General features: G+C 42.2%; 3 protein-coding genes across 10 annotated transcripts; 2 read left to right on the top strand and 1 right to left on the bottom strand.

The window, feature by feature from the left end:
* Positions 1 to 6,236: 6,236 nt before the first annotated feature.
* Positions 6,237 to 13,402, bottom strand: rmi1 (RMI1, RecQ mediated genome instability 1, homolog (S. cerevisiae)). 3 transcript variants are annotated; one of them, XM_053870154.1, is made up of 9 exons: positions 13,304 to 13,402; positions 11,872 to 12,284; positions 11,087 to 11,197; positions 10,377 to 10,526; positions 9,339 to 9,409; positions 8,471 to 8,594; positions 8,221 to 8,302; positions 7,841 to 8,027; positions 6,237 to 7,420 (listed from the first exon to the last, which is right to left on the bottom strand). In XM_053870154.1, the coding sequence occupies exons 2-9, from the start codon at positions 12,025 to 12,027 to the stop codon at positions 6,382 to 6,384; spliced, it is 1,920 nt and encodes a 639-aa protein (XP_053726129.1). In that variant the 5' UTR covers positions 12,028 to 12,284; positions 13,304 to 13,402; the 3' UTR covers positions 6,237 to 6,381. The 3 variants fall into 3 exon arrangements, with proteins under 3 accessions (XP_053726129.1, XP_053726130.1, XP_053726128.1); XM_053870155.1 differs by having other exon boundaries at positions 13,283 to 13,358; XM_053870153.1 differs by lacking the exon at positions 13,304 to 13,402 and adding an exon at positions 12,513 to 13,261.
* hnrnpk (heterogeneous nuclear ribonucleoprotein K) lies at positions 11,707 to 22,120 on the top strand. Of its 4 annotated transcripts, XM_053870158.1 has the most exons (17): positions 11,774 to 11,822; positions 12,636 to 12,743; positions 13,614 to 13,767; positions 13,931 to 14,028; positions 14,112 to 14,168; positions 14,934 to 14,977; positions 16,269 to 16,341; positions 16,557 to 16,670; positions 16,794 to 16,922; positions 17,009 to 17,334; positions 17,700 to 17,747; positions 19,181 to 19,220; positions 19,909 to 19,924; positions 20,092 to 20,124; positions 20,189 to 20,253; positions 20,416 to 20,585; positions 21,428 to 22,120. In XM_053870158.1, exons 3-17 carry the CDS (start codon positions 13,713 to 13,715, stop codon positions 21,456 to 21,458), a joined length of 1,299 nt encoding a protein of 432 aa, XP_053726133.1. In that variant the 5' UTR covers positions 11,774 to 11,822; positions 12,636 to 12,743; positions 13,614 to 13,712; the 3' UTR covers positions 21,459 to 22,120. The 4 variants fall into 4 exon arrangements, with proteins under 4 accessions (XP_053726134.1, XP_053726135.1, XP_053726132.1 ...); XM_053870159.1 differs by lacking the exon at positions 12,636 to 12,743 and having other exon boundaries at positions 11,707 to 11,822; XM_053870157.1 differs by having other exon boundaries at positions 11,712 to 12,743.
* A 467-nt stretch (positions 22,121 to 22,587) lies between these two features.
* On the top strand, positions 22,588 to 26,946 carry qng1 (Q-nucleotide N-glycosylase 1). Of its 3 annotated transcripts, none has more exons than XM_053870162.1 (7): positions 22,588 to 22,665; positions 23,227 to 23,423; positions 23,545 to 23,692; positions 24,274 to 24,386; positions 25,460 to 25,603; positions 26,112 to 26,307; positions 26,586 to 26,946. In XM_053870162.1, the coding sequence occupies exons 2-7, from the start codon at positions 23,235 to 23,237 to the stop codon at positions 26,813 to 26,815; spliced, it is 1,020 nt and encodes a 339-aa protein (XP_053726137.1). In that variant the 5' UTR covers positions 22,588 to 22,665; positions 23,227 to 23,234; the 3' UTR covers positions 26,816 to 26,946. The 3 variants fall into 3 exon arrangements, with proteins under 3 accessions (XP_053726137.1, XP_053726136.1, XP_053726138.1); XM_053870161.1 differs by lacking the exon at positions 22,588 to 22,665 and adding an exon at positions 22,725 to 22,827; XM_053870163.1 differs by lacking the exon at positions 22,588 to 22,665 and adding an exon at positions 22,869 to 22,901.
* The last annotated feature ends 64 nt before the right edge of the window (positions 26,947 to 27,010 follow it).

Below are 27,010 nucleotides of genomic sequence, written 5' to 3'. Positions count from 1 at the left end.
TTGAACCGCATGTGTACAGTGATGAGGAGGAGCACGTGTCGCTCGCTGCCTGCGTGCGTTCTCAAATCGATGTGTGGGTTAAGCACAAGAAGCCTCCTTTTGGAGATTGAATTTTCTCTTTCTCACCCAAGTGGTCTCCTGATTTTTGACCTTTAATCTCTCATCCTGATGCGATGGGAGCATGAGCCCCGCCGGGATGGACCTGCACTCCAGCACAGGCATGTGCATGCCCATAAATTAACCACCCGACAGCTTTCGAAGTGACGTCTCTCCGCCGTCGATCGATCGCAGCAGCCTCATGTTTGACTGACTTTTGAGATCGTAACAGCCCATCGACGTGAGGAGAACACGCGTGGCTTTCTTTTGAACATCGCACTCGGTTGGGAAACGGGAGCGAAGAGGTGCAAGGTCACATGAAAGAACTGTCAAATTATCTTCCTAATGGCCGGCTTGTCAGGCTGACTTGACTCTCAGGAAGAATAATTTCTTAGCTGGTCAGAACAAAATCACTCACTCCTCCTTCTATAAGGGAACTCTTCTCCTTTGTTTTAATACCTCCAGCCCAAGTGCATCACGGTTGCATTCATACTGCAGTAATGGCTTGACAATAAGAGACAAGGAGCGTGGACAGGTTCTTTTGTCAGCCTGTTAAGCGTGTGACTGCACTCTTTCAAAGTTGGAGTTAATTCACTTTCCATTAGATCATTGATGACAAGAATAATCGGAGATCAATGCCAGATGGAATGTTTCCATGGGATTTGAACATCTTCAAAAGGCTGCAGAGGTGAACAGTCAGACTCGACAGACAGATAATGGGCTGTTTGAAACTACTCACTAAACTCATGAGGAACAAGGGAGATAAAAAAGTATTTGTGTGGGCGATGTGCATTCTGTGATCCATAGGAAAGTTTTATTTATTTATTATTTTCTTTCCTATGTCACATGCATGAACAGTGTAGGCAGGAAAAAGACACCAGCGTGAGGAACGGGAAGCGAAAGCTAGGAAAGTGGCCAGGCCACTCAAAATATCTATTTTCAATTACCTGTATTACAAGACACAATGCAGTGAATAGTCGCTGTTTTCATGGAACCAAGTATTTCTCTATACTCATCTCCCTGCTTAGAGTTTGGGAAAGAACTGAGCAGCAATCTGATGATAGTGCCCAGGCAGAGGGACTGGCTGATGACCACGGCCACTTCTCCCAAACCGAAAATCTGAAGGAGCCAGGCTCCGAACAGTTGGGTTGGACTTTCTAGTTCTGAAGATAATATACAGCTTTCAGGTACGTCTGGAATCTATTCATTTATTCATTCACTTTTTATTATTATTTCACACATCTTTAACTATAACTTTAGAGAAAAGACAGTGAGGAAAACATGAGGCTTCAGCCTCTTAGCCACTAGAAATATTCATACTACCTTCACACCATCAAGTGACAAATTTTGTACCTGAACTTGGGCGACAACTTTGGCGATAACTTGGGTGTTAACCAATCAGGGCCCAGATTTCACAGTATGCAAACAGTGACAATTTATCCACAAAAAGAGGGTGTAAATTGGAAGAGGAGCTTTGTAGCGATTGCCTGCATTCACCGTCTCACCAGGCCCTGTGAAGGTATTCATGGACCCTGAGACAGCAGAGACTGCTGGAGAAATAGAAGCCGATTTGGGTCCCAAATTCTATTTGGTGTGGATTTACCTTTGAAGGGTCACTGACATTAGGTCAGCCAAGAATAAATTAGAATGAAGATATACTGTTTTCATTCTGTGTGCACAAAAGAATTCAATAAAAGTGTGTGTCCATGTACAACTGTATGCATTATATCATGATGCAGATGAGTGCAATGATATGGCGTCTTGAGTGTGACTTACTTGCTGCTATGACATAAAATACATTTGCTCTAGTACTGGCTACAGTTTGTTTCATAGTTTGTAAGAACAAGAAGTCCTTTCATTTCTGTAACTGTGTGAAAGTTATGAGCATGAAGATCAGCCCAGCAGCTCCACTCAAGGTCTCAACTTTCTCTGCCAGAGGCGATAGATACCTGCCCAACTCCACCCGTCGAAGAAAACGCAACTTATCTTTCACTTTGTTAACTTAAAACCATTTAAATTAAAATTTTGCCCAGGAAACTTTGTCATGAGCACTAAATCGGTCCTTTCTTTTGGTTCCATTCCGGCCACAATAGCTGACCCTCTCAATTCAGAGGAGCCAAAACAAGCAAGGAATGTACCTCATTGTTGTGCAAGTCCAATTTCCTCATATTTTTCTTTTCTCTTAATAACACGCATCCTCAAGCTTCAGGGTCATTTTGATGGAGGCCTCAAATGAGAGGTTGATTTGTCTAAGTGGATTTTTCATTACTAAAATGTAATGGGGCAAAGAAAATTACAGCTGCAGGAGGGTTTTTCAGATGGCTTGTGTACTTTTTACAATGAGATAGGTAATGACAAAAGTGGTACAGTGCACTGTGTATATGAGCGTAAGAGGAATTAGCACAGTGCTCTCTCCTCCCCGTGCACTCCGTTCTACTGTCTAAAGTCTGCTGCTATCTGTAATTTGGAAAGGACCATCTGAACTCACAGGAGAATTAAAGCACATTTTATCTGCTGCTGGAGGTTTGGACCGAGGCATAAGTGGAAGACTAACATAATCGAGGAAATAATATTGCAAATGGAAAACCATTAGAGTTGCAGAGCTCCTGCTGCTCATGAAAAAGATGTCATTTATCATGTGCTGCTTTTCATGACAAACTTATAATGGGTCACAATTTGCAATTTTTCTGACCAAGCACTGCGGCAATTATGAACAGTCCAAACAGAAAATGCATTCGAAGGGAATGAGGGTCGAGAGCAGGGGTTCTTAGCCTTTTTGATCTCGGGGCCCACCTTTCCTCCAACAACTCATTCATTACTCCTGATTTCATTTGTGATCAACAACCATATTTATTTCATATTCAACAGGTCCTTTCATGAACAGGTTTTACTGTTGAAGGGGGGCGACATCACTTTCTTTATCAAGAACTTCTCCATAGTTGTTAACCATCACAGATGTGCAGCTGTCAAGTCAATGCAGTGACACACTACCGCGCCACCATACGTGGCTAAAACTGGGCGTCTCCTGGCCCGCACAGCCCAAAGGTGTAAAACAAAAAAAGGCCATATGCAGACCTTTACCCGTGTTTTTGCAGCCCTCATGAGGTCTGACTAAAACTATACAACTGATCAGTAGTCATTTAGTCATAAACTATTTTTTCTGCTGGTTCGTTCGTAGCTTGACTATATCAACAGTAATTATAACATGTTCATGACTTAAATTTCATTTCATCTGCCATTTCTGTGAGTATTTTTTGTTCCTCAAAATGCATTGAAAGAAAATGGAAAATATATTTTAATATTTATTTACTTTTAATATTTCATTGATATGTGTAATGTAGTTTTACTATAATTTATATTCAAAATAAATCACATGTTAAATGGAATATTTTTATAGGTTTCATGCCACATTTGCTTTTCCTAATATCCTTGCTTACATTGAATCATTAATGGTTTAATTTTGTCCTTGTGACTTTTTTTCCGTCATGTTTCGTAGTCATTGGCATGGCTGCCCCTCACAACAGTTCCAGTTTATAATGTGGCCTTTTAGGAAATGGAACTGCCCACCTCGGGTCTAGAGGCATACGCTAAGTTTGGTCCCTCAACTGACCGACCTGCTTCAGGATGCTAGCAACCATGGCTTGACACCATCTCTAAACACACATCAGCAACAACCCCTCTCTCACACACATAGAAGTGGCTGAAATTCTATTTGGAAAACGCAAATTTGTGCATCCAGACAGCAACGTGTGAAGAACACTGGTGTTTCATTTGCCTCCCCACGGGTCTCTGGGTACCTCACACCCCTTCCATTGCTTCAAGGCTCATTAGACCATAACAGGCAACTCGCTATGCATAACAGGACCTTCATTTGGATGTTGAACCTGATGAGCTTGTAATGAACCAGACCGTCCAGCTTCCTTAATTTGAGAGCATATATTGGTATTGGATGAGAAAATACAATGCACAAAACACAAGCAGCAGGAAAAAAATGAATATATATATATATATGGATGGTGTGTGGACAACATACACCGCAGGATGTACTTCCTGAGGAGACTGCGGTCCTTCAACATCTGCAGTAAACTGCTGCAGATGTTTTATCAGTCTATGGTTGCCAGCGTCCTTTTCTACACCGTGGTGTGCTGGGGGGGGAAGCATATCCAAGAAGGACACTTCCAGACTGGACAAACTGATCAGGCGGGCCGGCTCTGTGGCCGGCATGAAGCTGGACTCTCTGGTGACCGTGGCAGAGTTGAGGACTCTGGACAAACTGCTGGATATTATGGACAACGCCAGCCACCCTCTGCACACCGTCATCACCAGCCAGAGGAGCTTGTTCAGTGAAAGGCTGCTGCTCCCCAAGTGTCGGACCAAGAAGTCTTTTGTACACCATGCCATCGTACTCTACAACTCCTCACTTGGGGGGAGGAAGTAGCAGGGTACGCTACGCTACACTACATTGTAATGGACACTTCTTCAATGTGCAATAACTGACTCGCTGGTGCAATAACCTATTTTAATCGAGTTGAATTTTTAATTCTCTTTTTTTTCTGTGATGCTCTTCCTGACTGCATGCCCTTTCTTGCCTCTATTGCTGCTGGAAATGTAAATTTCCTGGAGGGAGTCTTAAGTTTAAGTTTCACACACACATATAGATAAATTAGATAGATAGATAGATAGATAGATGGATAGATAGATAGATGGATGGACGGACGGACGGACAGATAGATAGATGGATAGATATTGCTGCTTCCATGCATACATATATATATATATATATATATATATATATATATATATATATATATATATATATATAAGCAACTGCAGCACAAATTAAACGATTGAAAACACTGACCCTTGTAAATGTAATGAAGGGACATAAAATAGATTGATCATGATTAGAGGAGAAAAAAAGCGGAAATCGTGGCTGTGCTTTCGCCCTCTCTTCCTCTCATTCTCTCCACGGTGAGTTCATTGAAGATCCACGTCTCCCTTGGATATTTAATTATTTTTCACTCAGAGGTAATGGCTGAACGGAATGAATGCAAAGGGTGGCAATTCATTATGACAATCAGAATCTGAATTTATTTCCTCACCCCCTCCCCTTGTCTCTTCTTCCCCAACCGCAGTCTGAAGCAACTCTTTAAAATGTCGAACTGAAACTTGTGAAATGTGTAATGTGTGAGCGTTTGAGCACCACTAAATGTGGTAGTTATCGAATGCAGGCGACGCTTTTCTCATTGATGGTGCCAAGAAAGATTTATTCAGACATGCGGGTCCTATCGCTGCTGCACTGCAGTTTGGAACAACTTGTGGTAAAAGCATTTTTCAACCAAAGATTTTTAATAAAATAAATAGTCTATATTTTTGCTCATGACACTTGAGATTTTATGAAATGCTGCAGCAGGACTGATAGGAAGGACGAGCGTCGATCCATAACTGGAACCACTCTGTTCAAAATCAATTCACTTCCAACACAATTCCATCGATGCATGTAGCTAATCATTAGCTACTTCTTGAAGCACAGCAGAAGTCTTGAAGTGTTGGATCTTTAAAAAGAAATACATATAACATTGTATAAAAAAACCTTTTGTTATTACGGCCCTTCTCCGCGTTCTCTTGTCTAGACTGGTGTGCACCTCTCCACGGATGGTCCTCAGTATATATGTTCAAACAACTGTACTTGATCTATTGTGTGAGTACTACACTGCTAGTATTGGGGTACACGGCTGGGCATTGCGTGGTACGGGGGCCACAAGGGGCCTTTATACAACCCCTGTCTGGACCCTACACAATTTGGTTGGTGGTTATCAAGGAATATTTGTCAGCTGTCAAGCTATACATTTTTTAGACAGTGGTTCTCAAGAATGTAACTTAATTGAACTAAACATATTAAAGGAATGCAGTTTGAACCTCACATTAAAAAACAAGTTAAAAGCTTTCAGTAAATGAGACACTTTGCCTTGCCTGTCACCCACCGACCCACCAGTTGAGAACCCATGACTCGTCAAGTCTAACACGACGTTTTCATGACTAACATGAAAACTAACATGACGATTTAAACATCCAAAATCATTGCAAAGTATCATTTGATTTAAAATGAAGGACTTGAAAAAACGTGTAAAAGCCAAGAATTTTATTCAACTGAGTATGACATTAAAATAATTTTAATAGTCAAGTGTTGTAAAGAAGCTCAACATTTGACTGGACACTTATGAATGAAACACACACATTTTCTATGCAACAGATCAATATGGAACATTACAAAGGGCTTTCTTGCTATTTATTCCTCACCCTCTGCTCCAGCTGCTGCTGTATCGTCTCACTGACCGGCTGCACTTTGGTCACCACGCCGTTCTTGCGGTCTGCATGAATGGAGACGGTCATTAGGCAGCACATGTCCACCAGCTCCTCTTGACACCTCTTCATCCCAGCGGCGAGTTGACTCCTGCGGGTGGCGTCGTGCTTAAAAAGTGACCTCTCTGCTACTGAGAAGCCCAGCATCCCCCTGAGCACCTCATCTGACAGCTCCACATCCAGGTAACCGGTTCCATCAGAGATAGTAACACTGACTCTCCATAGGCCGTCACTGCTGCTCAGTTTTCCCAAAAGTGTCACAATGAAAGCCTTCACACAGACTTCCAGATTCTGACAGTCTGGTTTGGCCATTTGCTTCTCCACCAGGGACAAATAGGTGAAAGGCGCGGAGGTCAGAGTGACCCCCAAGGGAGCAGTGACTTCCCGCGCCTCCATTTCCGATGGTGGATGTTGGGCAGACTTGCTTGGGATGTTTACCTCAGAAGATGATGCGTGACCTGCAGTTGTTGGTTGGTTGGATGGTTTTGGTTTGCCCTGGTTTAGATCCGTTTTTACCTCAGCAGGATTTCCATCTACAGGAAAACAATCCATGTCTTCCTCCATGAGCTCATCATCAAGCATACCAGCTTGATGAGAACTCTGAGAGGTCATGCCCAAACTTGGTCGGATGCAACTTGACCCCATGTGCTCGAAGTGTCCGCTCTGTGGTTTTGGTGACCTGCTCGAATTGTTTACTCTTCCGGTAACGTTGCTGCTGCTCCTCATAGAAGCCAAATCTTCATTTATATGCTCCTCAGTATTTTCCCACTCATCCAGAGGAAGGTTGTCAAAGTCTTCAGGGAAGTCCTCATCGGCCATGTGTTGGTCTACGTTGTCCAGGTCGTTCATGTGGACAGAAGATGGACGGTCCATGAGGTGTGAATTTTCTTGGCCGTTCACTGAATTACTTCTGTTAGTATGGGTTAAACCGCCTCTGTGAGATGGAGCAATGGAGTCACTTCTGAAAGAAAACAAAAACATTTTCAAACCACCTCAACAATTAGAACAGTGTTGTTTTGAAGCTAAGAGCAAACAGTCACATGCTTCTTGACAGGCACTCCTGCAATAGACCCGTCATGGGCGTCGTTTTACCAGAACATTGAATTGTTTTTTTGAGGCAGGAACATATTGTCACGGCCACAAAAGAGAACCAATCAGTTGGTCATTCCTGAACTGATCCTCAACCACCAGCAGCTTCACATTGAAAGCCAACTGATCCTGATCAAAATTTCATAGTGCTCCAACCTCAAACACCAGGAAGAGATCAAACAAATCTCACATTATCACATTATGCACTGACCTTTATGGTTTTGTCAAGTATTTGTCTTCGAAGTATAAATGTTCACTGAGAAAATACCAAGACATAAATTGAACCACCCACCTGGATGAAATATTTGAGATGAAACTCCTTGCAGATGAGCTTCTGGAGAACTGTGTGGAGGTCTCACTGACAGTTCCGTACCCACTGTCCGTGAGAGCTGAAACCATTTGTTGCTGATCCTGGGCCTCCAGATTGGAGAGCAGCTCCTGGTCATCCAGTTCAAGGTCATCAACCACATGACCATCAGCTGGAAGGACAAAGACCACATGTTCTGGTCACTTTTATTACATTCGGGCACATTTCATTTGTTTTTAAATACGGCGAATGAGTGACTGAACATGAAGAAGTGACTAGTTCAGTCTGAATTGGACCGACACTGTAAAGGACTGTGGTGCGACTCGGACTTTGGCCCGGTGAATGTGAAAGGCCCTTAAGTTTACCCTGATGTGACGGAGGAGCTTCCTCTTCATTATGTTGCTGCTCCTCTTCTGGAATCCCCAGCGTCCGACACAAAATCCGACCCTGACAAGAAACAATTATTTATTCGCCAAAATATCAACGCTACTTGTATAAATACTTGCGTGTACTTGTGTGTAGTAATATAAAGTTAGACTTTTCCATTAGTCACTGAAGAAGAGTGGAAATGAGACGGAAATGAATGACTTCTCAGGTAATTTGACAGAGAATTACCTGGTTATTTCTGTCTGCCAAGTCTTCCACTTCACCACCCAGAACCTTAATGTTCCCAGGCTCTAACAGGAGAACTCCGAGTCTGCAGGTCATCTCTCCACTCAGCTGCAGCTTGACACCAGGCCTGGGGTATTCATATTAAAGAGTCCATTAAATCATTCAGTTTTTCATGTTTTTTTTTTTTTGAACGAATCTAGAAGATGCTGGAAATAATCTATGAAAGTATATTAGTGTTGGGAAAATAGGCTTTTAATATCAAATTCCATCTCGCAGTAATACGACAGAAAGGTGGATGATAAATAAAAAGAAATCTCTAGAGTCTATAGGCTAGCATTTCTTTAAAAATCACATGTTCACTACATTTGAAGTTGTTGAATTTCAATAGTATTTTCTCTTTATTTAAACATTAACGATAAAAGTCGTGTCGATTATGCTCATCAGAATCCTTAAAATGAAACTGCATAATTTTGGCATCGATGAGAAAATAAAGATTTTTCATAAATGCAGAAATAAACCACCTTTCTTATTTACAAAGCACGAGACTCCAAGTAAAGCTCATAGTTTCTAAATAACTTTTCTTTTAAAAAGAAATATCAGCAGGACACAAAACAACAGTCAGTCGATGTCTGTTAGTCATAGAGACACAGACCTTTATTTCTTACAGTAAAAGGTTATTTTTTCTAAATAAATTAAGGACTACTTTCAAGAAATACTTTCGTTGGAACAAAGCATTAGCTCCGTCTGTATTCAGTTTAGCTTGGTCTCGCCCCCTCATTGGTCTCGGCCTTGGATTACACGACATATAACTGACCCCAAGAAACCTTTGCACAAACCAAAAACATCCAAATACACGTGTGTTCATCTGAACCTGAGTGCTGTGTTCAGTGCTGTTATTGGCTTATACTCCATCGCCTCCAATGTCTGGACTCCATCTGTGACCTACAGGTGAGAAAAACGATTCTTTCATAATTACATTTTAAAATCCACTAAATATGGAGTTTCAAAATATGCAGCACAGATGCAGTTCATTGATCATGATGTGGGAAAAACAACCTCCTTCGATAAAACACGTCTGAACGTGTCTTCATTTCGCGGCCCTCAGGCAGGAATGACCAGGATTTTTAATCCAACATGGGTATTTGCACCCATACCTCAGATAAGGTTTCCAAGCAACGGCAGAACTCGACTAAAATATCGCTGCGGTGATGACAAGCATATTACTTAAGGTGAAAATTACAGTCTTCGCTTGGCGCAGCAGCAACTGGCTATTACATTTGCTCTTGGTGGTCCGAGGGGAACAATGGTCTGATCTTAAATCGCCTCTTGAACACATGGATGCCAAGAGCCATTTATGTATAATTGCAGTCTTAATGGGGGAATTTTATCCTGTTTTTCACCGTTCACCAGCTTTCAGTTCTCAAGTTTGTCTTTCACCCAGAGCTGGCCATGCTTTTAAGGGGGCCTCTAAGTGTTTTATCTGAGACCTTTACCTTTTCGGGGTAAGAACCAGCGGTTGCACCTATTTTAACGTTCAATTTCGATGGAGAGGTTTCCTCAGACGGTTAAAAGAACCGTGACTACAGGAGAAATGGTTGTGCATTTGAATGTTTCATGCACAAAGCTCATTTTAAATATCCACTCCAATGCATATGGCTATTGTTGTGCAAACTAATAACCTGTTACTAAATGTGATTTTTTTTTTATCACGTTTATTTGTTACCATGGAGAACGGAAAGAAAAAATCTCTACACAAATGTACCTCAAAATACCACAGCAATCTTTGACACAGGTTTGTTTTTTTTAGAGTAATATAATGTAAAACACTTCTGCCGTGTCACTACCTAATGACAACTAGCGCACATCTTTGACGCCAGCGTCTCTCTGGTCCCTTGTGAACGCTTCTGACCTGCATGAGCAGCATCCGTGTCGGCTTGGCCTCCCAGGGTCTCTGAGTGTTTTGTGTGACTGCTGACACTTCATCATTGCCACACTCTGTTCCTCTCCACTTCTGCAGCTGAGTGTAGGCGGGCTGGCTGACGTCCAGCAGTGAGTCCACCTAAAACAGAATGGGACCTATGAATTGCATTCAATGGTCTTTTCAGTGGCTGTTTTTCTCACCCTGTCGTCTTTATTTTATTTACAAAATCTTACTCTCAAGAACGGCTAGTGGGCTACAATGCTATAAATTGGGGCTGTCAATAAAAAAAAAAAAAGAATAATCTCAATCGCACTAGAGCTGAGTTAACTAGTGATTACTGGCAAATTGTGTCTCTTCAAAATGTGATTTAAAGGAAGATTTTATCAACACAACAGTGGCCAATAATGCTTACAATGTCATGCTTTTATCATGTTTTATCATGCCGTTGCAGTGCCTCAGAGGTGACTATAAAGAATGTTCTTGTAGAATCCATGTTGAGTTCTTACAGTAAACAATTGTTAGCATTAAGTGCCCATTATTGGCCACTCTTGTGTTGATGTCTTCCTTTGAGTCACAACAGATACAAACTGTGTGATTCATTTGCCAATAATAGTGAGTTAACTCAGCTGTAGTGCGATGAATTGAGATTAAACATTTTAATCTATTGACAGCCGTACTCTAAACACAATACAACATACTTGTACACAGAAGGTCCCCCTAAGCTGCGTCTTCTGGGCTTGAGCTAGTCCCTGAGGAAGAACTGGAAAGTCCAAGTCCCTCAAGTCTGTCAACAGCCACTGGTCCAGTGCCTAAAATGGAATGATATCATTTAAAGGACTTGCTGTGAATTCAAACTTGGATGCACACAAAAGATTTACAACAAAACTAACTCAAATCTTAAGCATACATATACTTTTTATTTAACTTAGATAATACATATTTAGATGTATGTAACCTAAAAGTTAAACTTCAAAATGTTGTTGTTATGAAATTACTGAGCTGATCCAGACTCAGTTCTATGGCATTTGGTTTTCCAGAAATCAATTCAAGTTGAAATATGTTTTACATACTCTACAATGATTATTTACACTTCAGTTTTGCAAAATGTTCGATTGTGCTTATGTTTGATTATTTGATATCACAGCACTCCTACTGCGTGAAATCAAACCAGATTTGTACAAAGAACAGCTAAAAAATATACTAAATATTTAAGATGTCCTGATGATTCAGAGGTGCTTTGTTTTTTGACAGAATTTGGAGCTTTGTAAAAAAGCCGACTGTTTTCATGACAGCTTAATGACATGATAGTCAAAGGCCAGCGAAGCATTTTTTGGATCTGGAAAGAGAACATTTGACAATTCATTCAAGGTGATCGCTCCATTCTATCAGAAAACACGTGCCCAAAACTTCACTGCAAAGGACAGAACTTGGACGGTAAGAACTGTTTAGGGGAGAAGTATTCAGTGTTTGTCATGTTTCTTGCCTGTTGGTTGACTTGCTGCTGGGACAGACGACCAGTGCCCCCAGCTTCCTCCAGCAGCCACTCCACACAGGCTTCCAGCCAGGCAAAAGGCACCTGGACTTGCCAGGAGGATTGCAGCCAGGCTTGTGTAGCATGAACCATTACTTCTGGAGCCATTGGTGACCAAACGCTGTTTTCTGTCAGTCACACAACTTTGCTCCTGAAGTCATGTACTGTATGCGACAGTAGCACCACTAACCTTCTAAGACAGTGAACATATTTGATGCTACTGAGATATCTATACTATGTATACAATACATGTCCTTATTTATGAAATTACTTTATTTAGCTGTTGACTTCAGACCCCCTTTAAGGACTTGGTTTGCTTCGACTTGTTCGTAAGCATGGCATCAGCGGAGAATCTGGTCTGGCATCTGTCAAGAAAAATGAAAACGACCGTCAAAGGAAGATGAAACAACGTGAATGCAGTAGAGTCTCTGAAGATAAATATTTGTCTTCATGGCGGAACTCAGGAAGGCGCCAAAACCATTCTATTTACGCTCTAACATATTCCACACAGGAAACTTTGGTCAGTCCGTTTCAAGCTTGTATGACTAGCAGGAACGTGAAGACAACAATCGTGAACACCCGATTAAAGATACCTTATAAACGGGAATTTCTTGAACAGCTTGATATTTTTCAACAGTCGCTGTAACCGGAAGGAGGGTATGTATTTGCAACTAGAACGCCTATTTCATTCGATTGACAGATTTTCTAACCAATAGAATTGCTGTGTTTGGAGCACTGCCCTGACTTCCGCCAATCGCCACACAGCTTCGCTACACTTTAGCAAGTCCGGTAGAGAAGGACGAGCGAGGTGTTGTGCACCACAGGTTTGTCTTTTTTACGCGTTTCTTTTATCTACTTTGTCGTTTTTGCAATACCCGTTTTCCGTAGCGCACGTAAGCATTTACAAATCCCCTTTATATACGTTCGAGTTTTGCGTTAATACCATCCTCGCTGATCCTTCCTACTGCAGAGTTGAATGAATGCAAGATGGCGAAATTAGCTTGCTGCTAGCTCCATTGCATCTGTGTGCCCTTTGTAACGATCGGTTGTAAGCATTCGAGTGTATTTATACGTGTGTTTTAACTCCCCTATACTCTTCCGCTTCTGTCCGGGGTTAGCGAAACGTGTGCTGTATCTGGGAACGTCGTTGAAATGTTGTCACAGAGATAGTACAAGGGATTTTCGTCGAAACCGTTCCAAACACGCTCAGGTCGTGAGCTAGTTAGCATAACCACTGATTCCAAACTCTCATCTTATATCTTCTAGTGGAGATTGTTTTCATATATTGTGAGAATTGTCTCATTTGTAATTTCTATTTTGTTATTCACATTTACTCTATATATTAACACGAACGGTTACCAACGTTCGCGGTCGTGTAACTGACTGCTAACCAACGAAATAGCAGCTATCCGTCTGACCACGGTACATCTCTTGATGTTTTCTTCTCTCACTGATGTTTTCTTCACATTAAAGGCAAACCCTCCCTTTTGCTGATTGACTGTAGTTACGGTGTCGGTAGTTCCGCCTCTCAACACGCCCTCAGCCTGCGAATAAATATCGCAGAGTCCGGCTTTCTATCAGTTAGGTTTCGTTTTGGTACACTTCGCATTTCCCGGCCTCTTTAACGCCGTTAGAATCCCAACACACTTTGTTGAGGCTAATAACCCCGTTTGTTTCTGTTATGATGTTGGTAGAATCCCTGCGTTACCTGGGGCTCGTGTTTCGCTACCCCGTTCCTGCCACTGCTTCTCGTTCTCGGATCAGCAAACCTAAAGCTCCTCTGTCAGAAGACCATGGATTCTGAAATCGAAAAGCAGGAGGAGTCTTCCTTCATCTCCGAATCGAATGGTAACCCTTTTCAAAATGTCTTTTCCACTGTGCTTCGTATAATTTACAACTGTTCAATTTTATTTTGCTTGCACATGTAAACTGAGACTTAATGCAATGAAGATTAGGGAAATGTTTGAGGTTTTCCATCCATTTTCTGAAACGCATATTTTACATATTTCAGGCAAGCGCCCTGCGGAAGATGGAGATGAACAGAAATCCTTTAAACGTTCGAGAAATTCAGACGAGATTGTTGAGCTTCGTATCCTCCTGCAGAGCAAGGTAATTGAATCTGTCTTTCATATTTGTATTGATTTATATTAAAGCTTGTGTTCTCTTGTATTCAATGGTCTCTGCTTTAACAGAATGCAGGAGCAGTAATTGGAAAAGCTGGCAAAAACATCAAAGCTCTTCGCACAGACGTGAGTACAAAAAGTTTATGTGTCTGGAATTCAATTTCACCATCTGTTTGTTCAGAGCATCTTAAAACTAATTCCCTACCCTCTTTTCGACAGACTTTTTTTCCTCACTTGTTAGTTAAGTTTCTCTGTTCCTTTTTAATATATATATTTTTTCCATTACGTTACATTCCTTCCAAGTATTTCAGACCTTATTACTAGGTCATTTTCCGATGGTTGTCAGAAAATATGATTGGCTCTGCTTGAAAGGCAAAATGTTGCAAATACTTTTTTATTGTTACTCTGCCAGCCCATTCTGATGTTTTTTTGCAGACTGATTTATTCACAAATTCAAATTTGTAACATGTGTGAAGGCAACCTGGAATTTTTTTATCCATTCAATGCCTTTTTCTCTTTCCCGACTCAACTTCTTCTACCCCCCCTTCTCTCACTGTCTCGTCCATTTCCCCACATTGAAATTAATATATCATCGCCAATGTCACATTCTCTTTTGAAAAGCCGATCTGAAAGAGTCAACTTAAGTCACATGATCAGTGTAGAGCCTGTATATTAAAATGTATTCCTCTTCCCTCTCCCTTGTTTATTTTATTGTTGACTTTTTGCCCACTTCCTCCTCTGTTGCCCATGTTCTGGATGGCCCCTCCTGCGCCCGCCCACCTGACACCCTGGTTGGCCCTGCCCATTATCGTGCCCTGTCCCTAAATGGGCGCCTTACATGATTGACATCTGTGCTCGAACGGCCCTGGCCCCTGCCCATGCCACGCCCAGTACAGAGCAAGTGTGTCAGTCCCAGACAGCAGTGGGCCTGAGCGGTATGTCCCTAAGCTCCTCCCTCTCACTGCCTGACTACAGGTCAAACAAACAAGAGAAGATGAATAATAGCCATCCTGCCTCTGTCAAGTCGCTGTAGTTATAATCTACCTGTGCTCACAGTTTCCTGTTCTATGTTCGAATGCTTAAATGCATTTCCAAATCTACCAGTTAGCCATGACAGCACAGCATTCATGCCATTAAGTCTGCAAGATTTTGGCTGGTGTTCTGAGCAGTTTATCACAGTCTGCCATCATCTTCGCTACAATCTCTTCTGTGCCAGTATTTGCAATGGTATTGTTTGTTTTGTGTTTTCATTGATGGTCATCTGTCCTCTTCCGTTTCCATTTTCCTTCCCCTTAAGTGGTAATTTCCTACTCTCATAAATGTTCCCATTTGTCTTGCACCATCCCATTCTGTCCCTGTGATGTCCCAATGTGCTCTTATTATATTGTCCATCAACTCTTTTCTCTCATCAACTCTGGAAAGAAGTCAAGATTCAAATTCAGTGTGTTTCCCTGTCCCACCTTCTGCCTTCATCTCAGCTTGGTCATTGACTGCTGGGTCTGTAAGAATACCGGATGCCACTGTCCCGTCATCTCTGCTTTTGTTTTTATATGTTGCTTTTCCCATCCCCAAAGGACATCAACTCCCGTGGTGGCCACCCTCAAATTTCCATTTTATGAACTATTCTTGATCTGCTCCCTGCTTTTTTTCTTCCATTTGCTAGCCTAAATTTATGAGCTACTTGTATTTATTTATTGTGTTACTTGGTGGGAGCACACAACAAAAAGTATTTGATACTGTCTTCTGGGGGCAAAAAAAAGAGTTGTCTGAAACATCTTCATGAGACAGCTGTTAGACCTCTGTCTTTTGGATGTAAATAGGACAACTGTTTTGTGTAAGATAATACGGTATACCTTTGTAGTGTGCCTGTACCAAGTAATTCCTCAAGACCCTAGATTTTGCTAGAACTCCCCACAGACTTCACTTTCCCTGTCTTGCCCTCCAATGGTCACTAGAAACTATCACTTTCCTTTAGTTTCCTGTTTGATTTTCTCTTTTCTTCGCTGGACAAACATTTTTGACACACATGTATCAAGACTGGACCTTAAAATGATTTAGTCTCAGGATTTAAATTAATTGTGGCTGTATCCTTTGTCTACTTCAAGGACTTATAGGTATCTGTAAATTAATTCTCTGGCCTAAATGGTTTTTCTTTTCTCGTTGGATGCCTTGCTGGCACCTCACCCCGTCACCGTCCTCCCATTCATTAACGGCTGTAATGTGAAGCATCCTAAGCATCAGCGCCGACATTGAGACGGTTGGAGAAATCCTCCTGAAGATTATTCCCACTTTGGAAGAGGTGAGTTTACCTATTCAAAAATATTCACACGCCACGCTGCAGATGATGTCAAGCAGTATCCACCAAAGATTATTATACTGCAATTTTTTTTTTAAATTTATTTATTTATTTATTTTTAGACCGAATGTTTGTTTTGATCCCTTAAAACCTCCGCATAAGATGCATGTGTGTACTCTCATTGAACAGATGGGATATCACTGTGCCTTATCTTACAGTACCAGCAGTACAATGGAATGGATTTCGATTGCGAACTTCGTCTGCTGATCCACCAGAGTCTGGCTGGCTCCATTATTGGGGTGAAGGGAGCCAAAATAAAGGAATTGAGAGAGGTATGCTGCAGGACTTTTTAAACAGAGGCGAACTGGGACATACTGATTTAACATTTATTTGGTGAAAGATGTGTCTGAGTATATATCAGTGACATTATATTTGTTTTCTTTGGTTTTCTTCAGAACACAAAAACCAGTATCAAGCTGTTCCAGGAATGTTGTCCCCAGTCGACAGACCGCGTCGTGCTGGTTGGGGGCAAGACAAAGAGGGTTGTCCAGTGTATCAAGACTATGCTGGAGCTCATTGCTGATGTGAGTTTGATAAATCAATACTTTTAGGTCTTGGATAAGAAATTGCGCTCTGTTGTCTGATCACTCTTATATGTTGCTTCATCCAGGCTCCTATTAAGGGGAGAGCACAACCGTATGACCCAAACTTCTACGACGAAACTTATGAATATGGAGGTTTCACTGTGATGTTTGAAGAGAGGGGCAGCAGTCGCCGACTGATGGGCGGATTCCCCCGAGGCAGCAGGCCAAGTGCTGGAGACCGTGGCTATGAGCGAATGTCATCCAGTAGAGTCTCACGTGGGCCACCCCCTCCCTCCCGGCGAGATTATGATGACATCAGTCCGCGGCGTGGTCCTCCACCTCACCCCAGCAGAGTTGGGCGTGTGAGTGGCCGCGGTCGCAACGTGCCCGTAGGCCACCCACACAGAGGGGGGTAAGAGCAAACAATATGTTCAATTTCCTGCCAATTAGATGTCAATTGGCCACATTCATTTAAGCTGCCTCTCATTCGTGTTTACTTTTTTGTTTTTCAATAAAGAGTTACATTTTGGATATAAACACCATATAACAGTTCCAATGACCAGATTTGACCTGCTCATAATTCAGACTGACTGAAAGGTGAAATGGTTGAACGCGAATTTATTTTCTTGTAAAACAAGAGTGGCAAGGTCTGAAAGATAAACTGAATCCCAGTATTAAGTTGCATCTATTTATTATTCTCCCTTTCACAAAGTGGTTGTTCTCATGCCTGCACGTCTGCGTGCTTTTTGTCTTCTCTCATCTCCATCTTGCCCACAGAGACGATCGTTACTATGACTCGTACCGCAGCTCGGAAGAGAGGTCCAAGTAAGTTTCTGTCAAATCCTAAACTGTTGTTGTATACAATTTCCAGAGGGGGGTTAGTTATGTCACTGTTCTTGCCCTTGAATATCTATGTGTATCCTTTATAAAAAAAAAATAATAATAACAAAAAAAAAGAACCCTAGCTCTTTCATCAGATCTTAGCCTATACCCTTGTATCTACAGCTAGTAACACCAGTCACCCCTTCTTTTTACAATTGAACTCTCATGAATTCCAGTCTGCTCAAATGTGCTTTCTATTTTACATAGCTTTTACTTGTGTGCATGGTTATTATGTGGCATGTTAACTGTTTTACTTTTAGCCAAGTGCTTGTGAGCTTGCCAGCTTTGAATATGAATTAATGGACAGAAAGAAGCTTAAATTGTAATCTTCATTATATTCATCTTATTTTGCTCCACAAAGAAGTATTCCGTCTGCATTCTCAGATAGTTTGTATTTACTTGTGGTGAAAGAATGAGAGTGTTGAATGTAATCTTTAGATGGTCTGTCCAATGATACGTAATTGTATATGAAAGGATACGTTTTCGTGAGAGAATGCACTGTAAGATCAAGTCAATAAATGAGGAGTTTTATATACAGAATGAAAACTCGTGGCTCGAAAAGGATTTAATCTTGTTCCCTGAGTAACACTTTGAATTTTATTATTGCAATCGCATTGCATTTATGACCGACCTTTGCATTTTATAATTCAGGTTAATTATTTTTCTATTGTTTTTTTTAAGTAAAAGTTTAAATTGTTGTGTAAATAGTTGGTCAAATATACAGAGGTTTCGTTACAATCCATGACATGAACATGAAATGAAACAAAAAATGTAAAAGCCCCCTGAAACCTCGCTAAAGATAAATAAAATGGGTGACGGGATATTGAGTGCTTTACAGATGTATTATTATTAAGGATGCCCCCGGTTTTGTGGTATTAAAAGTAAAAAAAAAAAACAATAAGAAACAGAAATGTCTACAAACTGAAATAACTTGCCTTCACTTTGCTTTCTTTTTATAATCGCAGAAATTATTCTAGTGCATTTACTTCTCTAACCAACTTTTGAAACATAGGTGTGTTCACATGTGAGTGACACACCATTTTGTTAACATTATAAGCAAGCGAACATTTGAATGATCACTAAATGAGAGTGGAGGGCCAGGACATCAGCAGCAGTCACCCATTGCTCTGATCATCACCAACCACCTGTCACTCCTCTCACCATAACACTGTCAGCGCTGTTCCTGTTACTGTGTGGGGAGATGGCAGAGAGCAAACATGTTCCAACTGTGATGTACAGCCATGCATGTTAGTGCAATGTTACCAGACCAGAAGCTTTCTCTAGAATGTTTTTCGTCATTGTCTACACATTTCTTGTACATCTCACCCCCCGCCTTATCACACCTCTTAATTGTAATACACTCTGTTTTTCACCAGTGAGAGAAGAGGCAGGCCGGATCGCTACAGCGATAGCATGGTCAGTGACCCCTTTTTTCTTTCCAAACATTGGCTTGTTCAGCGCATGCACCCAGTTCCTACTGTGATGTTCATGAGCCGACATGATTTTATGATCATTTATATTTGTGTGAAGATGTTGTTTCATGTAGGAAATTGTGTGTGCATACAGCCAGTCCTGGAATACTACAAGGAGCATACCAAATGAACAGAATTTGCTTAGCTGGAGACAGCCCATAATGATCAACTGTTATTACCTTCTTACTGTGTACTTTTCATGGCCAACCTGTTTTTCCCTATAAAGAGAAAGAGGAAGTGGGGGGGGTGGAGGGTGGCCCTGGATGGTTGCTAGGCAATAATAACGCTTTGTTGACAGACTGGAAGGTCTCTCCCTCTCGGAGCTGGCAGGATACTGCCTGCCGTTGCTAAGCAACAGCATTTTGAATTGCCTGTTGCCTTGGTGACAGCAGCAGCTGAATAGCTAGTGAAAATGGGGGCTGATGGAGATGCAAGAAGAGATGGGAAGGGGGATGGAGTGAGGGAAGTAGGAGGAGTCTAGCATATGGATGAAAACGGGATGGCTTTAGTTGAGTCTACTCCAAGAACGATGCTGCCACATCATCCACACGCTTCCGTCTGCCGGCTTTTGCAAATTGACTCGGGTGCTGGAGAGATGATCACTAACCTGTTCTTCTGCTCTTCTCTTGCAGAGTGGTGGAGGCTATGGTGAGTGTTGTTTTCACATGGGGTTCAGTAGCTTTTCGTAGTGGGGTAAATTACGTGGCCCTATGCTTCACCAGCACTATGCAGCCAGGGATTATATAGACTTATTTACTGATATCCAGCTTGCTTTAGTCCATCACTGATCAGTGATGTTTTGCATCTTATTTCAGACAACAGTTCTTCCTGGGATAGCTATCCGTCAGGTAGGCTGTTGGATTAATTCTATTCATTCCAAGTTTATTCTCATTTATTCCCACTTGTCAACAGGTGGCAGAGGATCCTACGACTTGGGTGGCCCTGTCGTCACTACACAAGTAACAATCCCCAAAGACGTAAGTCAATGGACATTTTTCTTGTATTTATACGGAGTTGTTTGTACCCCTCTGTTATTCAACATCGTAAATATTTTACCATTTCTTTGACGTCTCCTGTCAAAGCCTCCAGTTGTGGACCTTATGTCCTTTTTCACTGTTGTCCCTGCTTCCTCGTGACAGCTGGCTGGCTCCATCATTGGTAAGGGAGGCCAGCGCATCAAACAGATCCGTCACGAGTCTGGAGCGTCCATCAAGATTGATGAGCCACTGGAAGGTTCAGAGGATCGGATCATCACCATCACTGGCACCCAGGATCAGATTCAGAATGCCCAGTTTCTTCTACAGAACAGGCAAGTTCAGTCAGCTTTGTTTTTCCTCATTTTCAATTGATGTAGAGTTGGCTGGGTTTAACAAGGCCACCCGAGAGCCATGAGTTGGATAGGTAGTCTTCTGCTTCTTGTCTGGGTTCTGCGGTTCTTTGCCTGTTATGCCTTCTCTACTAACAACATTCCTTCCTTCTGACTGCAAGTAGTTCAAACCTTCCTCTTACATGAAATGGCTGTGGTGCAGTTGACAATCCCAGGATTTTTTTCCCCCCCAAGTCACCCTCCTAAAAGGGGACTTGTCTGTGGCATGTCCATGCCGCACTCTCATGAGTTCAAACAAGAAAAAGAATCTCGATTGTCTCCTTGCCATCCGAGCTGTTTCAGTGTGAAGCAGGGAGTGGATTGATCCTTTCCCTGGCCTCTACTGTGTGGAAGACTAGTGATTTTGTTGTTTTTAGTTAGATCAACCGACAACAAATCACAGTCTGCCATATAGCAGGGCCACCTCCTCTTCTGTCTCCCTTGGCATCATGTGTAAACACAATACTTCACAGCTCACGGGGTTGAGCTAAACTGCTGAAACAGCTGTTGACCCAAAGTTGTGTGTATTGCAGCGTTGCCATGGTAATTAACCCTGCTTCATGTACTTCCTCTCCTTCCCTTTAGTTTGCACCTGCTTGGATTCAAGGACTAACCACGTAGTGTTTATCTCTCCTCTGCTCCATCCTCCACGTACCTTTTGTCTTTAGCTCCTTGCCTGTTCACTTTCCTTCCCAGTGTTTGTCCAAACTTGGTGTTCAAGTAATTGTAGGCTTCATTGTAACTGCTTTTTTTTTTCTTCCACATTTCCAAATTCTCTATTTCAGTGTGAAGCAGTACTCTGGTCATTTGGTGTAGGCCCAGGATTGACTCGGAACGCCTCACGACCCCTTCGACCTTTGTGTCCCAGTCCACCCCCCCACCCCCCTTCAGACTAATATTCTGGAATGTGGGATTCTTTTATTTTATTTTTGTATTTTTTAATAAAATGTCTGACATTCCTGTGCATCAAGAAAGTGAAGATGTTCTGCATTTTAAAAGTGTATTCCTTTTGTTTGCTTGATACACTTTCTTTTCCCACAACACGTATTCAAAGATATGGTCTGCTGATACACAAAAATAAACAGTCTTTCTTGACAGTTTTGTATTCTAAGCTTGTATTTGTGCTTAATTCAGTACGTTTGTGTTGGTTAAGACTTCTTTTCACCATTACTTCATAACAGGTGCAGACATTTGTTTCATCATCGATTCTTCACATTTCACTTTGTTTTTGTTACCTGTCCGATGGTTTGCGGGTTTGTAATGGTAGACCACTCAGTTGTGTCAGATACAGGGCAGTCTGGTTGATATAAGAATATTTATAGTTGTCATGAATCATTTGTTTAACTTTCTTTGATGATTAAAGCAAGAAACCTGTGATGTGTTGCTTTTCTCTCAGAAATGTCCTGCTCAGAAGTTTACTTGGTCAACATGTCTCATGAATAAAGATGGTGCCACCTTTACAACATCTTTTTTTTTCCTTATTTCTTTGTCTGGTAAGGGATTTCTGCATGAATTTGACTTGACCTATTTTTATAGTTGATAGTTAAATCCAGGGTTTTGGGTTCACCGATGAAGACAGTTTGAAGTTTGGTTGCGGAGTATTTTTTTTCCCCTTTTAAGGATGAATGGATCTCAACTTTGTCAATCTGTGCCCATTTGTCTCGAAATTGCTGCTACTCCTGTGTATTTAAAGCAGCGAGGCGACTTGGGAATCACTTCAGGATGTCTTCTGGACCTGAGTTGCGATACGGGGATGAATATATATGGTCACCATTTACGTCAGTTGAATTAATCCCAAGCATTTTAAGATATTGACGGGAATATGTGCCTGAACATGGAACGCTTCCACAGGCGATTTAGGAAAGGCTGTCGATGACGCTTATTCCTCCGGAAGCGCAGCTGACCTGTAATTGGCCCGTCCGATGTCACATGACATACTGGTGGGCTCTGATTGGGTAACCCGCAAAAAACATTTCCGCGGTATAAAATAAATCGTTCTGCGTTTTACGAGTCGTATAAATTGGTAAGTTCATGTCATGTAAATAAAAAAAACATATTTATATGTGGGTTTTCAAGGTTTGCGCTGCCGCTGAATATCTGCCGGAAGTACAAAATGCACTTTGAAGCGTAAACACGTGTTGTGGACACTGGGGAAAGACAGCCGAGCTCTTCCTGGTGTATTAGGGTAAAACGTCTTCTACTTTCTAAAGCCGTTTGCTTCTGTTTGAGACAGTGTGGAATTCAACTCGCCGCTCTGCAGTACGCCTATCATATATATTGGCATATATATACACACGTATATATTGGCATTACAGTTATATAGTCACCTGTGAAGTTCCCAAGGTTTTTTCTTTCATTTCGAAACCAAGCTTTTACAACCGCACATCTTCCTGTTGGTTACCGCCAAACCAGCCGATATAGTATCTGCTCATTTAACCTTTCATTCATCCATTGTTTAACCCTTATTCCATTATTTACAAGGTTGTGCGAATTAGCTGAGGATGGTATTGACAAGAGGCAAGTGATTCTTTAAAAGCACTTGCATTATTCTCTGAGCTCTGCCTTGTTGTTGTGATGTACCCAGCACCTATAATGGAGTCACCGCTTCCTCCTCGCGAGTCCGGTCAGTTTGTGGCAGAGAGGAGTCTGGATGTGTTTGTTGAGGAGGCAGGAGTTCGGGCGGCAGCAGAGATGCTCTACGCCCTGCGGCACAGCGAGGATCTGTCTGCCAGTGGCTGGAAGAAGGCGAACCCTCTGGCCCCGGAGCCCTGCTCTGACCAGGCCAGTTCGACGCTCACCACTCAACGAGTGTTCACCTTTTTTCATGCCATCACGCTTTACTTTCTCTCATGCAACTGAAACCAACAGCACCTTTTTTTTCCTCTGTCATAAAATGTTCCAGGCCCTTAACTGGGTGTTTGTGGTGGACACCATGAACTTCTCCTTTTGGCCGGAGAAAGAGTCGCAGCAGTGTGAAGTGACTTACAAAGGGACGACGTACACCGGCTACATGACCTTATGTGCTGCCATAACCAGAGCTATGGAGGAAGGTCAGAGACGTTGAAGCGCCACACAGAGACAGCATAAAATATAATAAGATGGAAGATGGAAATTAAATGTTTTTCTCATGTGAATTGAATGACATTTGTAAGGTGGACACATATTCGATTTAACAGAAGGACCAAGGACATCCACAGCTTCCTAAACCAACAGAAAGACTATTCAGTTCTATAGAACCAAACCGACGTAAACAAATGAATGGAGTCTATTTTTGCTTGTGCGTGTGCTTAAGGCTTCTCAGGTGCCCTTTAGTCGAGTGTGTTGAGCTGCAGATTTCTGCTCGCAATATGGTCCTGCGTCTTCATTAATATACGGTGGTGAAGGATCACTCATGGAACACATGGAACAAAGCTGTCATTATGTGATCGCTTTGGCCTTCTTTATTATAGACTCGTAGCATGCAGGGGTCGGTCTGACGCACCGTCATGAGCTCGGTAGCATGAGAATAAAGCACATCTAGTGGTCCAGCTGCGAAGCAAGTACAACATTCAGTCATTAGGGAGCCTGTCTCAGCCTCCAGTGCGTATTGGCTAATCCAAAATCAAACTGTGACATTCTGCCGACTCCGCAGGTATACCCATCACGGATCCTGAGTACTTTTCACAGATCAGCATGAAGGAGCTGGAACACGTTCTCCGGTCAGACAATGAAACTCCCATGCCAATGCTGAAGGAGCGCCACCAGGTTCTGACACCTCGACCCGTTTTCAATGCCTTTTTTAGGAAGAAAATGTATTTCGCAAAGATCAGTTGCATTCTTAATCTTGTTTTTTAACACTACTCACTCTCTAGTCCCTGAATCATAGTCCCTTATTTTATTATTTAGGGTTTAATGATGATGCACTGTAAATATTCCTCTGTCGCTTTCACATAGATAACTGAAGATTTCACTGGTGACATGTGAAGGTTGTTGCAACACAACTTGAGCTGCTGTTTGTTCGATTATATTCCTCTTTCTGAATGTAGCAAGCAGCTGCAACACTGACTGCGCAGGGTCATGGACTCTTATTGCAGTGAGGCCAGTGTGGGCCCTTACTGCCAGTTTTCTGCCTCTATTGTTTTTTAATCTTGTTCGGGATGTGACCCCAGGAACCTTGAAAAACACCCGTAGGCTTTGGGAATGTGTCTGCTAAATGGCGTCCACCAGCCGCAGATACAGTATAGCTGAAGATATATTAGATTGTTCTCTTGGTTTATTGGGATATGTAGCATCTATTAATGCGATACATTTAGCTGGAGTGAAACTGAGCTGCACCCAATTGTATGACACAGTTGACGCCTTTTAAGCCCTGGTTTTCATGTGCTTTAATCTAAGTTTGTTGTGCTTGTCAATGAAAGCTGCCATGTCAACATAGCTGTTTATTATTAACCCTTTAGCCTCTACATCTGCATTCGTTTAGTTCAACTTAAGCCACATGGAACTGGCGCCCCCCAAGAGACGTGGTTTCAGATGTATGTTGATATTTTCATCTGCCATGAATCTTCTTCACTCTGGGGGTTCATATGCTAAACAGCACCTTTGTGGTTATTTCAGTACTTAATGTTCCAGTGTGTTGTATCTGGAAATTACACAGTAATTGAAGTGTAATTGAAAGTGAAAAGAAAATGGCTCATGTGGCTGCAGGAACTCGATTCGGTGCGCCACGTCAAATGAAAACCGGCAGAGACGATGTGAAATAAGACGTTATGCGACTTAACAATGTTTCCTCACCTGCTGCTAAAGTAATTTCATCTGACCCTGTGACTCACTTCTCTCAGGTACTGACCGAAGGCGGCCGTGTGCTGCTCCAACATGGCGGCACTTTTCAGAGTTTTATCAGCCGAGCTGGGAACGATGCCCAGAAAATGGTGGAGCTAATAGTGGAGAAGATTCCCTCATACAGGGACGAGGCCACGTACCAGGTCGGACTCTCAGCTGCTTACTCTTCCATTATTATCATCCTGTTTGTGTCCGTTTTGACATGACTCTTCACCTGATGATCAGATTGACCACACTCGGATAAAAGGAAAACGTCTTTGAAGTTTGCTATAATTTGAAATGATCTCTTTTTAAACTATATTCTGTCATTTCAAATTGAATTTAACCTTTATTTATCTCCGTGAATGAACGCAATCTTAGAGGGCCCTCTTCTGGCTGGATGTGGTGTAGCACCACTTGCAGAGCTTTTCCTTTTTAAATGAGCCACATTGTCTTCCGTTCTTCTATTGCTTCACTCCTCAGAATTTTGAGCAGAATGACGCGGATGTTTATTTGTATTTTGATATTATTCTTGCTGGTGTTGCTGTTGTTATATAACATGTGCCATATGCAGCACAGGTGTCGGGGACCACTCAAGCTTCCTGCTGAATGCTCTTTCTAAATGATCACCACTCACTGCATTTGGCTGTTTGGCTGTGGCTGTTGTTCCAGGGGAAGCGGATCGCCTTCTACAAACGTGCCCAGATCCTTGTGGCGGACTATTGGGGGACCATGGCAGCCCGAGGAGAGGGGCGGATGGCTAACATGGACTGGATCACCATGTTTGCTGACTACAGAGTGCCCCAGGCTCTGGTCTACCTCGGCGTGCTGAGGTACTCTGATGGACTCTTGCAGTCGCTGAAGAATGGTAAGGAAAAATGCAGCGTGGACGTGAAAACGAGAGTCTGGTATACAGGACGTGTTTGAACGCCTGTCAGTCTCATTTGCCGTCATGAAAAAGCAACAATTTTCTTCAAGGAAAGACTGAGTCAAGTGTTTTCCCCTTCAATCTGCAAAATATGTCAGTGTTATTGAGGAGGTGACCCTGCAGGCTGACAAGAATCTTTCAAAATAGCTAGTTTTTTTCCATCTTTCCTTGACTGTGGAAATTTGTCTTACCATGCTGTGTTACTTTTCTGGTCGCAGGTGAGCTGATAGGTTCAGGAGACCAAAGAGAAGTGGAGATCCGAGGTTGCTCCATTTGGGCTGTGGAGAAGATCAAAGATCTTCTCTGTAAGCTTGTTCAGGACAGAGATGGACAAGCGTGCCACGTCAACTCAGCCATCATCGACTTTTACCTGTGGCCCTACGCCAAGAAGCACCACAAAGAGATGGCTCACATCCCGATTCACCACACTCGCTGCATCTACTACTGACTGGGTGTCGACATGGCGCTCTGACCTCTGTACAAGTGAATTGGCATCAAATTGTTTCTTGTTTACGTGTCATCTGTTAACAACTGAATCTCCTCAGAAGAGGATTAATAAAGTATTATTATTAGTGTAATGCTGTGGACAAACATTGCAGTCAAATCACAAACACAAAAAACTGTACATAACCCACGGCATAAA

This window comes from Synchiropus splendidus, chromosome 7 (assembly GCF_027744825.2).
Source record: "Synchiropus splendidus isolate RoL2022-P1 chromosome 7, RoL_Sspl_1.0, whole genome shotgun sequence".
NCBI lineage: Eukaryota > Metazoa > Chordata > Actinopteri > Syngnathiformes > Callionymidae > Synchiropus > Synchiropus splendidus.
Note: the sequence above shows the minus strand (reverse complement) of the source record. Positions and strands in the feature narration are given on the sequence as shown.